Here is a 15672-nt window from a genome sequence, read left to right as displayed (position 1 = left end):
GCCGGTTTCATCGGGAAATATTACTGTTTCATTTATCGGTCTGTTATTATTACTAATTTACTTTATTAATAGTAAATTTTACCAATTAGACCTAAAATATAATATACTAGTATTAATAATAAAACTCTTTTGTAATGGAAATCTACAATAAAAGAACTAATAGTAATATTTCCTCTAGTCTGCATTTAGAAACTCCTAATTTGTCTGCATTTCGGTAGCGATGCTGCTGTCTAGTATGAATAAGTAACATTAAAAGTTATATGTTTTCCCGCTAGAGTGTGTGAAGATTCACTGATGGCTGGCTTCTCACATTGTTTACTGAATACACCTGTTCCAATCCCGCCATTTCTACTGTTGTGCTAATAAAGGCTGTTTCCACGGTGCTTGTTCAGTTGCATACATTTCTTAGTGGATTGATTTTATTTCTAAACTGTGATACATGTAAATTATTAGTGTTTGCTAGGATCATAATATTTGTGCGACTAATACATTCATGTAAAATTAATGACGATCCTGATTTATTACTTAGAAGTGAAGAAATCAGACGCGAGATTGAAGGTTATAGTGAGGGAGACGCTTTTCATTCTGATTCTGATGTGTTATGTGACAACGATGAACAAGATGACTGAAATATTATGGACATGGACATTGATTATAATGTTGAACAAATTGAATGTGGTATACTTGATGAACAGGCTACAGATGTACCGGTGGCAGTAAGTTAAAATCAAACCATTGATCCTCAAGAATGTCGCAGTTGTAAATGGGAGCATAATGGTCATTTTCACCCTAAAATATTTACATTTGATGAATCCAATACAGGCCTATTTTTGGATCTGGAAAATGGCTCTAATAAATAATGGCTAGGAGATTGATATTTTTAATAAATATTTTGATTGGGATCTAGTTTCACACATAGCTGATGAAACTAATAAGTATGCTAGGATTATCTTGGAAGACGGTGAAACGAGCCAGTTTTCTAAACTAAACCGCTGGACAGATACAAATACAGGTGAAATGTATTGCTTTCTAGCAGTTGTTATGCTTATGGCTCATAACAGCAGGAACAACATAACACAATTCTGGAGCACTGATCCCTTGCTAAATTCGAATATATTCAAGAATTTTCAGTCAAGATAGATTTCTTCTACTGTTGAGAATGTTTCATTTGGATGATAATATTCTAGCAAACGGCCCTGACAAGCTATACAAGATTCGAACTGTAATTGAAACTCTTAGGCATAAATATGCAGCCTTTTTCAAACCAGGTCAAAATCTAGTAATAGACGAGAGTTTAGTAGGTTGGAAAGGTAGATTAGGGTGGAAACAGTATATTCCAAAGAAAAGAAAGCGCTTTGGTATAAAGCTATTTGTTTTGAGCGACTGTGCCACAAGATATATTTTGGACTTTTATTGTGTATACTGGAAGAGGTACTAATATTGACAATGCCTATGATGGAGGTATAGGAATTTCAGCTCAAGTAGTACAAACACTAATCATGCCATATATTGGAAAGTACCATATTATTTTCCTTGACAACTGGTATTCGAGTGCGGAAGTATTTTTGTGGCTTTTTGACAATGATACTGGTGCTTGTGGCACTGTCAGAAATGATCGGAGAGGCATGCCCTGCCTCCCCAAAAAAATGAAGAAGGGTGAGGTGACAGTATGTCACAATGAAAAACTCATAGTTGTGAAATAGTGCGATAAGAGACCAGTAACAATGCTGTCTAGCATCCATGACCATGAAATGGTACCTACGGTCAAATTTGGAAAGATAACAGACAAACCAAAAACTGTCTTTGATTACAATAAGAATATGTGTATTGTCGACAAGGCAGATATGATTATGTCCTTCAATGAAAGTTCAAGAAAAAGTACAAAGTGGTACAGGAAATTGTTTTTCCACATAATGGATATGACAATTTTGAACGCTCATTATGTGCACGGAATTACAACTGGTATGAAGAAATCTCTGAGTGAATATCGTCTAAGCCTTATTAGACAATTGCTTGAGGCTCACTGCATTCCAAGATCAGATAAGAAAATTCAGCTTCCTTTGGTAGGTGAAAAACATCCGATGCGCCTGACACACCGTCACTTCCAGAGTCCTCTGCCCTACAATGAGGCGAAGAAGAGACTACGGCAGCATCAATGTTATGTGTGTAGCAACACAAAGCTCAAAGAAAAAAAGAGAAAAGACACTGTCTATCAATGTGCACAGTGTGAAGTGTCCCTGTGTGTTCATCCATGTTTTGGAGACTTTCACTCGAAAAATATTTTCTGAAAAGTGACTAAAACCAGTATGTAATTAATTTTTTCAGTGTTCATGTTTTCTTGTAATAAACATCAAGTAATAAATAATGTTCTATTAGAACAATGTATTTATAAAACTCAAGGACTTTTATTTATTTTGCTAAACCTGCCTTGTACATTAATTTATTCCATAAAGTCATATTACGCAATGACAACTCAAAATTTACTGTTAATGTTTTTTTTTTCATTTTCGAAAGGTAAAATACATATTTTGATACTGCTTCAGAAGGACTTTGAATTTATTTAAATGTGGCTCTGATTGAATACTAGAAGGCAGATTATTATAAAATTTTGCACCCATGTATTTGTTACAGACAAGGCTTACGTACCTGTGACTGCTGACCAGTGGGCTTTACTCCTTAGGATTTACCAGGGGGGTCCTGAGGTCGTGGCACAGGATAGTAGTCTGCCAGTCTCGTGAGTACAGTCTTACAACTCATGTGTTCTTGGGCTTTACTTACCTTGTACTGTATAGTTGTACATGTGTTTCACTAAATAGATGTTTTGGTTCAAATCTTTATTTTATTCTTCTAATACGCTATTTGAAACAACTGTTACAACCTAACAACAATTCTATTTCAGCAAAATTTTCAGAATGTTTCATTAAATTATTTACAATTATTGGTGTATTAAAATTTGTCATAGTTTAAAATTAGGTATGTTATTAACCCTCCAAGTGCTGATTAAACCTGTTTAAAGTACTGGGTGACTTTAAAACACATTACTTGTCTTCCCTAAGTGTTAAATACAAATATGTTTTTAAATATTATGAATTATATATCAAATTTTTCATGATATCATGTTCTATTGGATGAAAAGTTTTGTAATTCTCATCTCTTTGCATGTAGAAATAAGACTGTGTAGACTGAGACAGTAAAAATATTTTTTAATTTTTAAAAGTGCTTCAGCAGTATGTTTTAAAAAATAAATGAATAATAATTCCAAAATATACTAATTTAATTTTTTATAGATAAATGTCACATAAGAGGGATTAGAATGAAACAAAATTGAAGAGTGTTTCATTCACGAACATTTGCATTTAAGTTAGCCTGTATCACCAAATACTTGGATAGTGAACATTATTAAAAATATTTAAAATAAACTTTTCAAAAAATGTTTCTTACAAACATTTAATTTGAGCAAAATTAATGATTTACAATATGAAATACGTCATAGTCATGTGGCGTTTGGCACTAGACATTGATTTTTTTTGTTCTATTTTACATACTTAAATTAATTTTAATATTTTCTCAATGGATCGTTTTAGATTATTTTAAATAAAATGTTTTTTTTTTATATAATTTTGTTAATTGTTGAAGGAAATAAATAAACACACTGCACATTACTAGACTTTTCAGAAATTTAAAAATAACAGTTAAAAGTCTTTTAGTGAGCTGTCTAAGAGTGTATTCAAATTTAAGCATTTAAAGTATGACTGCAAGTCATAAAAATCTAGTGAATTTATTGAAAGTTATTTCTGATTATCAAGACAGACAAGAAATTTTAACAAGAAAATAAAATATCTATTTAGTGAACAAACATATTAACCCCCTGGCCTAGTTCATTACTGTTACTCGTGTAACAGTAATGCAGACCAAAACCAAACTCGAGATTTATGATTGGAAAAAATATTGTTTTGTGGTAGAAATAATTTGTTCTTGTAAATTGACTGATATACTCTTTCTATAGGCTTTTTGATTAATTGTATTAATCAAACTTGTTTTCTATTGATACTTGGACTGTGTTATGCATAAAAGTTTTGCTTGTTGGGTCTTCGCTGTGTACAGTATTATTGTGTCTTATACTAGTTGTATGAATATTTTCTATTATTTTATTATGTTGTCATTTTATTCTGTTGCAGCTGAATATGTATTTTAATTGACAATAACATATACTAACAAAAATAATGGTAAATAATTATCATAATAAATGAACCATTTTAATTTGTTGTAACAATAATAAAACATTTTTGCATTTTCAGCTAAAGTAATTGCTACTATTTGACCTACACATTACTGAAAAACTCAACTAGGCCAATGGGTTGATCCGTGGTTAGCTTACTTTGATATTAAGAAACATGTTTTTGAAGATATTTTGATTTCGAAAGGTAGCGAACATGCTTTAAATAAGCATAAACAATGTTTGTGTTTAGATACATTTTTTATTGCTTCTTTTAAACCATAGCCTGTAATAAAATGGGTAAATATCATCCAATATGGTTGGTAAACAATTTCTGTCTAATTCTATATCAATATGTCAGAAAATATCATGCGTATAGTACTACTTATGAAATTAGTATAAAAACTTAAATTACTTCAGATGTTTCAAAAAATAAAGATGAATTATATATGATAAGGGCTGTATTAAAATAGTGTTGTTCACATTGGTATGTGTAAGTATTTATGTAAGCAACATCTAGAACAGATTTTCAGTTGTTAAAAAACGGTTTTAGAAGCCAAATGTTTCTTAGTAAATGTTAGTATCATATTATATATTGTCAACTTCCATTTGTTTGTAAATGTCGTCGTAAATGTTTTTCAATATATTTCTTGGAGCACTATTTGTCATTAATAATTAACTATTCTAATAAATATGTGTTAGTATTTCAGTGTATTGCTTACAAAATATGCAATGTTTTCTATGGATTTTATTTAAGATTGCTTTTTAAAGTAACAAACATACTGGTTTACTTACTTGCAATTTAAAATTATTTCATTAGGGTGGTGGAAGGCTCTTCTGAATCTTTGGATGTAAAAGAAGTAAAGTTAGAAGAGAGTTTAAATAAAGAGAATAAAAGAAAGATAGAAGATGTGATAAAAGAAGATCAGTGTCTCAAGATTGACGGAGATTCACTCAAGAGGCTCAAGAGGATAGTAGCGAGGAGGAAAAAAGGAAAATATCGGCTTACAGCCAAACAGACAACTTTCAGGAAAAAAGGCAAAGTATAAATAAGAAACATTTGCTTTGAGTGTGCAACCTACTAAACTGTGCTCTCACATCCAGACTTGGCTTGCTGAGGATGGTGTGAGCCGACACGCTTTGGGCATCCTATACTCTCACCTTACTTTCAGTATCCTATACATTACATTTCTATATACCGGCTAAAAGTAATTGATTAAATAAAGAACCAAAATCATTTTTAAATTCCTTTATTTAAGTATAAAAAAATATATTTGATAATTAAACAGAAAATCTGGTACTAAATAATTGTCTTGTGAAATAAATAAGTGATTAATTTTATAATAAAATATATAATAAACATAATTAATTTAAATCACCTCATGAATAATATTAAACTGTTCATTCACTAGCATCAAATATTTTATAATAACATTTATAAAATAACAAGTTAAATTCGTTAACAGAATAAAATTATTTCAACAATTTAAAAAACCTAAATTGAACTTTAACTCTGTTGAACTGTTTGACTCCACAATACATTCAGGGAGTCTTTTAGCAATTTGGAGTCAGCATTCAACCTATAGGATACCACAGTATTATCCAGGAATGCTCTTATGTCCACATTAGGTTGACAAGACGTCCCTAATTTGGGACTAGCAGTCAACAATACATTGACTGCGGCATTTTCTGGAAATGCTCAAGCGTTAGCAACAGTCAACTAGGTATAGTTACTATTTTATGATAATTAAAATAATGACTATTTCAACACTTTTTAGTTAAAAAGATGGAAAATGATTAAAGTGTAATAAATATGTCCTGTGAACAAGGGATGTGTTTTATAATGGAACTTCAAAACGGTAATAATTTTGATACCAGTTTATACTATTAACTATCCCTGTCTCGATCACTACTGTTATCATATCATTAAACTTAATGAATGCATTATGTCAAGATTATTATTGTTTTATTCTTGAGATGGTTGTATGTCAGAACGAAGATTTGCCAATTCGTGAGGTGTATTTCATAGGCCTTATTCGAGGTATCTTTCCATTTGTGGAGCAATATCTAGCAATATTTAGTAGTGAGGGAAGAGTTATGGCCACATGGAAGTCCTCCAGTCCTGGACCACTTTCTTCCTTCTTGATGGGTCATATAATCTAGGCTTGTTCCTAACATTCAGCAAAAATTTGAACGTAGCCCAAGATGTACATTATTTTGAATTTGTAGATCTTCCTCCATTGGATATGAAGAATCAATAACTACCTTAAAAACTATTTCTTAAGTCCACTATTCATTCACTAAGTTTTAACTTTCACAACTTAAGCCAAAACAAGAATATTAAACCACCTACAACAGGACCTCTACATTGTAAATGTTTGGAACTTAAGACCAGCATAATGTTTTAAAGAGTAATCTTTAACCTTTTCAGGTTGGATTTGCAGCATTGTACTCAAATAATAGAGACCTTTAATTTTATGTACTACTCAACCTTTGTTCTAATTTAAGATTTCTTTCTGACTACTTGCAGGCCATATCCCTGACATGAAAAAAATGGTAGTTACTTCAAAAAGTAGAATTATAGGTGCAGTAATGATGTACTAAGTGTTGCTTTACCTGTAATCATTTGGGCATAATCAAGCCCAGACTGGACGATTACATGATTTTACACCCTGTATATATACATTTAAATTTAGTTTAATTGATTTATATTGGCTAAATAAAAGCAATTTGTTTAAGAGAAAGCATAACTAAATCAAGTAATTATTGGTTGTAAATTGTTCACAGAAATTTCGAAAGACTGCAATATAACATAACTAAAATCATGTCAAAAATTGCTTCAACCTAAAATAAATAATCTAGAACTAAATTCTGAATGTAATTGAAATTTACTAAATGTAAGGCATGTTGAAATTATACAGGCTAATTTTTAAATCTAGGCAGCTAAACAATATACATATAACATTATTCCCTACTTCTTGTTTTTAAATTGTATTTCTTTGTCAAAATTTACATTATTCTACATAACAGCTAATAAAAAATGTTGTTTTGTAATCCTAAAATATAAACATGTTTACTGATTTTTCTGTTACATATGGAACTTAACCTCATTTAAAATGATACACTGCATTTTAAATGCTTATTGGGCAAAAGAAGCAAACTCAAATTTGGCATCGGAAATATAATTAATTCAAACCAGAAATACTCTTACAAGTGCAAAACCTGAACTAAAAGCCACTCACAATTTCGCTAAACCTCTGATCTGGTAACCATTAAGTAAGTCTCTAGATAAGAGTTAGTAGGTTAGGTATGCCATTTATAAAGTATATGCCTATGATATCCCTATTATTTGACAGGAAATCGTTTTTGAAGCTGCAGTTAAATACGAAGTATCACCATTCATAACTGATTCAAATTAATATATATTTGAATATGCATGCCTTAAACAGTTTTGCAAGTCGACTTGAATCTATAAAATATATCTACACTGTCATTTTTCCAATTGGAAAAAAATATCTCATCTGTTAGTTATACATTTTAAAGACAGAGAAAGTTTTAAAGTCTTATATATGAATACTGCTTATACATTTTTGTTTTTATTTTATTGATAGCTATGCTAACGTTTAAAGCAAGTTCAGTTATTTCACAGCTATCAAGTTTTTTATTTTATGAAACCAATTTAAATTCCCTTGTAAGAACTTAACATTTTTGTTGTTTTATAAAACTAAAACATATTCTGCAATACAATAAATTCATGCATTATAAACCATTCTTTTTTCATCATAGGGCTTGCTTAACTAACATTATGCCTTAGAGAGCTTTATCATTTGCATGAATATATTACAGTTTCTAAAAAATACATGTTTTGAAAATAAAATGTTATTAAAAACTACATACATAATTATATTTTTTTAAATCTATATTGCCCCTTCACTCTCAGATCTGGTAGTGGTTGAGAACAACGGCTACTCTATAACACTATATGTTGGCGGTGTAAGGGTTTATCTACTACTTTTGAAATTGACCACAGTTATAAAAATTATTGATGATTCCAGATTTTCATATACTATATATTAAACATTTGATATATCAACCAAAGCTTTGGGGCAACATATGTCTGTAGTAAGCATGTTGTTACTAAAAGTTCACTAGATAATTAATTAGCTTTTTTGTTGTCTAACCCTATGTCAAACTGAAAACTTTATTTTTGTGTATGTCACTGATGATCCTAATGATGTTTATAGATATAAGCATGGTAAGATTAAAATATTCTTGAATTTAGCAGGGAAGCTAAGATAAGTTTCTGAAAGATTATTTATTTGATTGAAGGAAACCAGTTATTATTACTCTGTCCACTCTAGGTAAACCAAGTAGAACACTTGGACGTGTTTCCAAGAATTGTTCCAAATTAGTCATTATTTAAAAATTGGAGAAAACTCCAACTTGTTATGCCCTCAATATAGGGCTTGTAAGTATTATAAGGGTACTGAGAACTCTTCTGCATATAGTTTAAAATATTCAAATATATGTACATAATAAAATTTATGTACACCCAGCAAATTTATTTATCCAAAATATATATTTTGTGCATAGTTTATTTTATTTTCAGATTATATGGATGATTAAAATTCACACACTCAAATCTTAAATTTATTCTGTTAGAAACACTTAAAAAGTATGGTAATGGGAAGCTTAGATTAAGTCTTTCAGATTAGTTTTATATATCTGAAAACAAAATATAATTATGTAATAATATATGTTATAAATTTTAAATAATTCTAATATAATTTTGATAAGTTTTGTGAGTTTTTTTAAAGAACTATATTAGGTTCAGACGATAGGGATCTTTGGTGTTAACAACATACTTATAACCAATCAGTGTCAAACATGCTTCAATTTTTTTATTACTTTCTGAGATATTGCTTGGAAATTTTGACTGAAAGATGTATTTTGTGTTTTTGGATACTAGTATACATTATTATACAATTATAACAAATGTGGGTAATAACTATAAATGTCACTTTGGGATTCTCACACAACAATTTTAAATAAGATGGCTCAATTTTCACATACTTTTCATTCTTCTTTTACACAGCAGCTGTCTATTTATTAGTTGATAACCATCCTTTAACATTGCAAAGATTCCTATGACAACAAAATTATAATGCTCGGCTTACTCTGACTAAATACACTTTCGCTGTCAATCAAAAGTAGAATGGTGCGTGACCTACTATTTGAGAATTATATTTGAAGAAATTTTTCAACTATCATCCTAGTTAGAACTTTTACTGTTGTTACCTTTTTTGAAGCACTGAGGCAATGTTATTACATGTTGTGTATTCAATAAAACGACATTTATTGTAAACTCAGTAATTCACAATAGTAGACTTTCAATATAATCAATGACTGTATAAGAAAATAGTAAGAATATTACATTTTATAAAAAATTATACATGGCTTCTTTATAGAATCAGAATTGTTATGTCAAGTAATATAATGTAAAAAAACACATTTTCCGTGTGTTTCATTTTTACCACTTAGTACTTCTGTCTTATTATTTTGTTATTCATTTTGATCATGTACAATCACTAGTGTTGTGGTTAGCATGATTTCGTTATTTTTATACTTCATAAGTTAATACAGATAATCTTTATAGCTCAGGTTTATGTAATTGGAGTTTTCTCATAATAGTTAGTGTTCATTTCACATAAACAAATTGAATATTTTGTTAAAAATACATTGATAAGTTGAATTTTCCATCGTCTGAGAGTATATTAATCAAATATAACTAGAAGTTCTAGTATAGCAGACATCTATAAGCCAATCGGTTCACCTCTAGAACTCAAAGTTTAAAATTAAGTCTCTCAAAAAGTCCAGAAACTGCGCTAAAAAGGGAGCCAACCATTGTCAGACAAACTTTCATATTGTGACAAGAATTTTCTCCATTCACCTGTTTACTCCAGTGTTCTTTGTGATTTGTTATTGTATACGTTTAAGAATTTGATATATTACTTACTAGGTATTTTACTGTACAATAGGTTTTCCTTGGTACTGTTCTATGTGTAGCATGATGTCTAATAGTGTATGTATGAAGTTTAGTAACCTTGGCCTCTATAACTTGAAGTTAGTGATTTTCACCTTCTGTAAATCAAACCTCTATTTACTAAAAACAATTCCCTGTCCCTTCAGACTCGAATATAAAGGTCGATTGTAGTGCTTTATTTATATTAATCTACAAGAACAAATACGTAAATATATTTTAGATGTTGATTTGAAATGGCACTTGTTGTCTGTCTAAAATGGCAATTGACCTGCTGTATTTTCTAAATATCGTAATTGCCTATAAAGTAATGTTTTAAAGGGCTGAAATATTCACTTGTTCTTTATTCATATAATTTGGTGAATCCTTTTGAAGAGTATCAAATTTCTTTGTGGGAAGTGGAGGGAGAAGTGTGAAGATAATTGCATTAGTGCACATGTCCATTTCCTGGATGCATCTATGGCACAATGAAGGTTGTTCAAGCTAGTTAGTTATCTGTTGCTTTTCAAAATATCTTCTGTCTTCGAAAGTCCCGCTAAGTGTGAGATACATACTGTCATACAATTGATTTTTCACAGCCAATCAATATTAAGCAGTAGTATTTCACAGAGAACATTTAAACTGTGTAAGGACCAAAAGTAAGGGTGAAACAGTTGTTCGAAAATGGGTGAACAAAAGTTCATGATGAAGAGAGAAATAGCCAACTCTGTGGATCACCGATGAAGTTGCCAAGAAAATTAATGCTTGGGTTCGATGAATCTTACAAATTTCCAGGACTTTTTGTACGAGATAGTGACAGAAACATTTGACTGAAAGATCTGTGCTTGACGGGTTTTAAAAATTATATTAATAAAGTCATAAAACTCTGTGAATTGCCTTTGCTCTTGACTTTTTAGAACAATCATTCCACATCATGATTGTAACTGGTAATAAAACAATTAAGTATGTATATCCAAAGATAAAAAAACAATCAAAAATGTGGGGTTGACAAGGAACTCAGATGCAGTCTCTATTTGTCTCATGGCACAGGTGGAATATATTTATGTAGAAGTAATTTCTACTAGTGCATAGATATTATAAGTGTTTCAATTATGTTGAAAAATAAAGAAAATTTGCCTTTTTAAGATGTATATAATCTACTCTTTAGGGCATTCAAGATATTGCTTTAAATTTATTCAAAAACTACTTCATAGGTAGATTTAAAAGTATAAATATTAGGGGAGTAATCAGTGATTCCAAGAGATAAATTATGAGGTTATTCAGGGCAGTGCTGTATATAAATAAGTTTACTAAATTATAAATCAATGGAAAATTATTTCTGTTTGCTGATGATGTGGCTTTTGAAGGGGTGGAATTGGGTGGAGTTTCATGAGACAGCTCAATTTTTACATTAAAACAGTGGTATAACCAACAATTTCTTTAATTAATTATTTTAAAAACTAAATTAATTCCTATCATGCTAAGGATATAAAATAACTATAATTACAAATATATAGCTGTGGAAATGCTCTTGATGATGATTGCTTATCTGATCAAATTGAACAAGTAGAGATTTACCAATATGTTTCTGTTATTTTTTATTTGGAAATAAATTTATCAGAATATAAGTATATTTTTTAAATAAAATTCACAATTAGATGTTTACTTTTAGGCAATTACGAATAGTTATTACAGAAAAGGACATTAAAATAGCTGCCTTTGTTCAATGTAAACATTTATTAAGTATTATAGTGTATGGGGTGCTGATTTTAATAATATTTTCAACCCGTAAATGTTATACAGAAAACAATTTAAAAAATGTATAAGAGTGAAACATCCTTCAGAATCACATTTTTAGACCAAATTGATAACCAAAGGACAATTAACAATAAAACAAAACATTCAGTGTAATATTATATTTCCAATGTTATTATATGTACCTTAACGTTCTTGAACCTCAAGTTCTTCGATACGATTCAATTACGATCTCCTTAGTGTTAAGCGTTGGTTATACTATTGTTGTGTGATCAGGAAGTAGGCCCTCATTGTTCCTTCTTATCACTGAGCTTGACCTTTATAAGTCTTCCTAACATTTCAATATTGCTTGATACATCCTTCACTCTAAATAAATCTGTATTAACTTTTTATGTCATTATCAATGTGATTGGTCAATAGCTGGAATCATTACCATCCAATTGGTTCAAAAGATTCTGTAACCTTTAAATAGACACTTTTTTAATACAAAACTAATATTTGTACTTATAATAAAAATTTCACATTTTTTCTCATTTTAAATATTAACTTCCACATTTTTTTTACAACTGGAGTGTATGCACAGGCCAATTTAAATGTGCAGTGTTGTAATATTAATAATATTTAATGATTAATTGTCGGATGTTGAAATGTAATGTAAATGTTCATTAAAAATGCCATTTGTTTCATAGGCATTGCTCTGAATGAAAACTTTCTCAGATAAATTAAAATTAAGAAGGCCTGTTAAAGCTCTATTTAAATAAACATATGTAACAAATTTTGAACGTCATAGCTTCATCTCATAAGATTTATCTAATAAATATGTATACACAATAGTCATCCCATGTGATGAACAAATGTATCAAAAATATTAGTACAATTCAGCAAGTTTTATAATATTAATGGGAAATTAAAAAAAAAAATCTGGTTATTGTCTTCCTGTTTTATTCTAAACTGTTTGGGTACAGGTATAATTTAGGTATAATGTTTTATTGTATAGGAAGAGTTAGTTTTTAAAAAATCATAGTGACTTGTTCTTTAAATAGTGTGTAGATTTTTTTGGATGGATGATTGAGTTACCCCGAAGTAGTTATGTATGTGTGTGTGTGGGCCCACAGGTCTGGAGCAGACTGGAGCTCTACTCAGGAGATGCAAACCGACCGGGGAGATGGCTTCGCACTCTCAGGTGAGAAAACTTCCTTAGCCACAACACCTTAGTATTGATTTGTTCCTAAATATATTTTTTACTCAATCACTCACCCTGAAACAAATTATTAGATACTTCACATTGACGTTAAATTAGGATCTAAGTGAGCTTTGAGTTTTGGGAAAATCTAATATGGCAGATTTCAAGATGATTGGTGCTGTAAGGTGCAATTATGATTTGTCACACTGTTCGACTTTGATAGGAGTGTATCCAGACTACTGCCCTGCCTAAACATATAATTTCAACTTGAATCCTCTGTTATTGCATGAGACATTAGACATTATTAGACATGTATCTAGTATTTAAGTTATAATTTAATATAAAGATCTGTTTACTGTGCCAGTAGCTAAATCTCAGTTTTATGTATATAAGCAAGAAAAGAGAGAATAGCATTACTTGCCGTGCGGTTAGTATCATTGAATTGGCTAACTTTTTTCAGCCCTGTGCATAATGCAGTCAGTTGACTTCCTCTCTCAGCCAAAATGCATCATATTCAATTTAATCTATGAAATTGCCATAATTAATTGTTTTTCCCTACCAACGAGATTTTCTTGGTGCGGCTTCCGACTTTGTTGGACTTCGAAATAACGATTTCAGCGTCATCGGTTCTAGATTCTTGTTCTGCTCGGCTTTCTACAAGTGATTGCAGTTTTAGACAGACTTGATTTACTGTGGACTCTTTTACGTTGGCGCAGACATTAAGAATAAACTTAATACTAAAAGTTATATAAATTTAATAATACACAGTGAGAAAGGACGAATGTTTATTGTAAAATATAGTACCTTGTATCACAATTATCTCAACAATGACAGGGAAAGGGTCCACAATAAATCCGATCTATTTGGTACTGCAATCACTTGTAGAAAGCCAGGTAGAACGAGTATCTAGAAGTGGAGACACCAAAATCGTCATTTCGTAAGCCCAACAGCCACAGAAGCCGCACCAAGAAGATCTCGTTGAGAGAGAAGAACATAAACTGGTACTAATAGTACCACGAGATAGGGAAAAACAATTAACTATGGCAATTTAATAGATTAAATTGAACACAATGGGTTTTGGCTGACAGAGGAAGTCGACTAACTGCATTATGTTCAGGGCAAAATAAGTTGGCCAGTTCAGTGGCCTATCTTTGTACCAACTACTCATCAAGTAACGTCATTCTCTCTTTGTCTTATTTATACATAAAACTGAGATTTAGCTACTTATACAGTAAACAGCTTTTTGTATTTATTTTTATTTTTGCGTTGGGATATTGGGGTGGATTCAGAGATCCTCACACGTCAGCCTGAGGGGCTTATTGTGTGCCCCTTTGATGTTAGAGGGGTAAGCCTATCTTTGTGTCCTTAATTAGGCTAAGAAGCTTTTCCCCGATACTAGCATCTGGTTCGTCGCCTGGTTGTTTATCACCGAAAAGAGCCCTTCTCCCTGCTTTTTGTATTACATTTTAACTTAAATACTAAATAACATGATTGCATAGTTCAAAATCCTGACAAACCTGTTTCCAGCCAGCAAGCTCAGTATATATTTACTATGTCCTTTTGAGAGTTTGTTGTGCTATAGTTGGCAGCATTTCAACCTGTCTTTGCAAAATTATTAATTTTGCATTTCTCTGCTGCTTTGAGGGAGACACGATATTGACACTTTGTGGTTTGTAGTGTCTTATTATTGAGTAAATTATGCTCTGCTCTCATAACTGAATCTGGCTAGTTGACCATCAGTTGTCTTAACTTTTCTGATCCATAGTTCTTTTGAAACCAGTCTTTAAAATTAAAAATGTTATTTTATGTTATGCATATTTAATTAATATAGAATACAAAGATGTTGAAGATGAAAGGATAATAATTCATCAGTAAGTTTTTCTCTACACCAGTATAACAGCAAATATTTAAGAAGTATTGTGCTATACTAACATAATGTTGCTTTCAGAGTCCCAAATAAACGGAATGTACAATGAGGCAGAACCCAAGGAGGGTATGGTGCGCTCACTGTCTCTGTCTGATGTGAGAATATCGGGGCCGGAATGTGGTGGGGGTGCAGGAGAGCCACACATGTCATGTTGACATTGTTAACCTTCTTCATCCTTCCTCGTCACACAACTCATCATACAGTACCATCTTACTAGACTGATATTTATTTGAGTTCATATATAATATATTTGTTTAGCTTTAAGAGTTGTGAATATTTAATCACAAGTGGAACTGATATCAAATTTTCGCTCTAAAATGAAATGAACTGTGCTCGGGTGTTTTGCCTGCAGTCTCCTGGTGCATTACTGCAATTGCCTCTTGTCACTTATGGGAACCTGTATTATACCAAATACTTTAGTTAGATTTAATTGTATATTTTTATTATATTGTAATGATTGAGTTTTAAATTGTGTTGGTATTGGAAAAGTTTCTTCTCAGCTTTGTTATTGTTATTGTAATTATATTTCTAAATCATATAAATATACCGTACTTTGCGTTTGTTTCTATATT

General features: G+C 30.9%; 1 protein-coding gene across 4 annotated transcripts in view; it reads left to right on the top strand.

Annotated features, from left to right (window-relative positions):
- The window catches only part of LOC124368740 (ubiquitin carboxyl-terminal hydrolase 33-like), an 88253-nt gene extending 72583 nt beyond the window's left edge, over nt 1-15670 (top strand). For 2 of the 4 annotated variants that reach the window (XM_046826086.1, XM_046826076.1), the window contains exons 17-20: nt 2632-2734; nt 5037-5259; nt 13106-13173; nt 15122-15670. In XM_046826086.1, coding sequence (XP_046682042.1) covers nt 2632-2734; nt 5037-5259; nt 13106-13173; nt 15122-15149 — 422 coding nt within the window. In that variant the 3' untranslated portion in view covers nt 15150-15670. The remainder of the gene's footprint in view (nt 1-2631; nt 2735-5036; nt 5260-13105; nt 13174-15121) is intronic. The other 2 variants (XM_046826093.1, XM_046826100.1) reach the window with 2 other exon arrangements.
- Nucleotides 15671-15672: the final 2 nt, after the last annotated feature.

This window comes from Homalodisca vitripennis, chromosome 1 (assembly GCF_021130785.1).
Source record: "Homalodisca vitripennis isolate AUS2020 chromosome 1, UT_GWSS_2.1, whole genome shotgun sequence".
Lineage (NCBI taxonomy): Eukaryota > Metazoa > Arthropoda > Insecta > Hemiptera > Cicadellidae > Homalodisca > Homalodisca vitripennis.
This window is presented reverse-complemented; position numbering and strand designations above follow the sequence as displayed.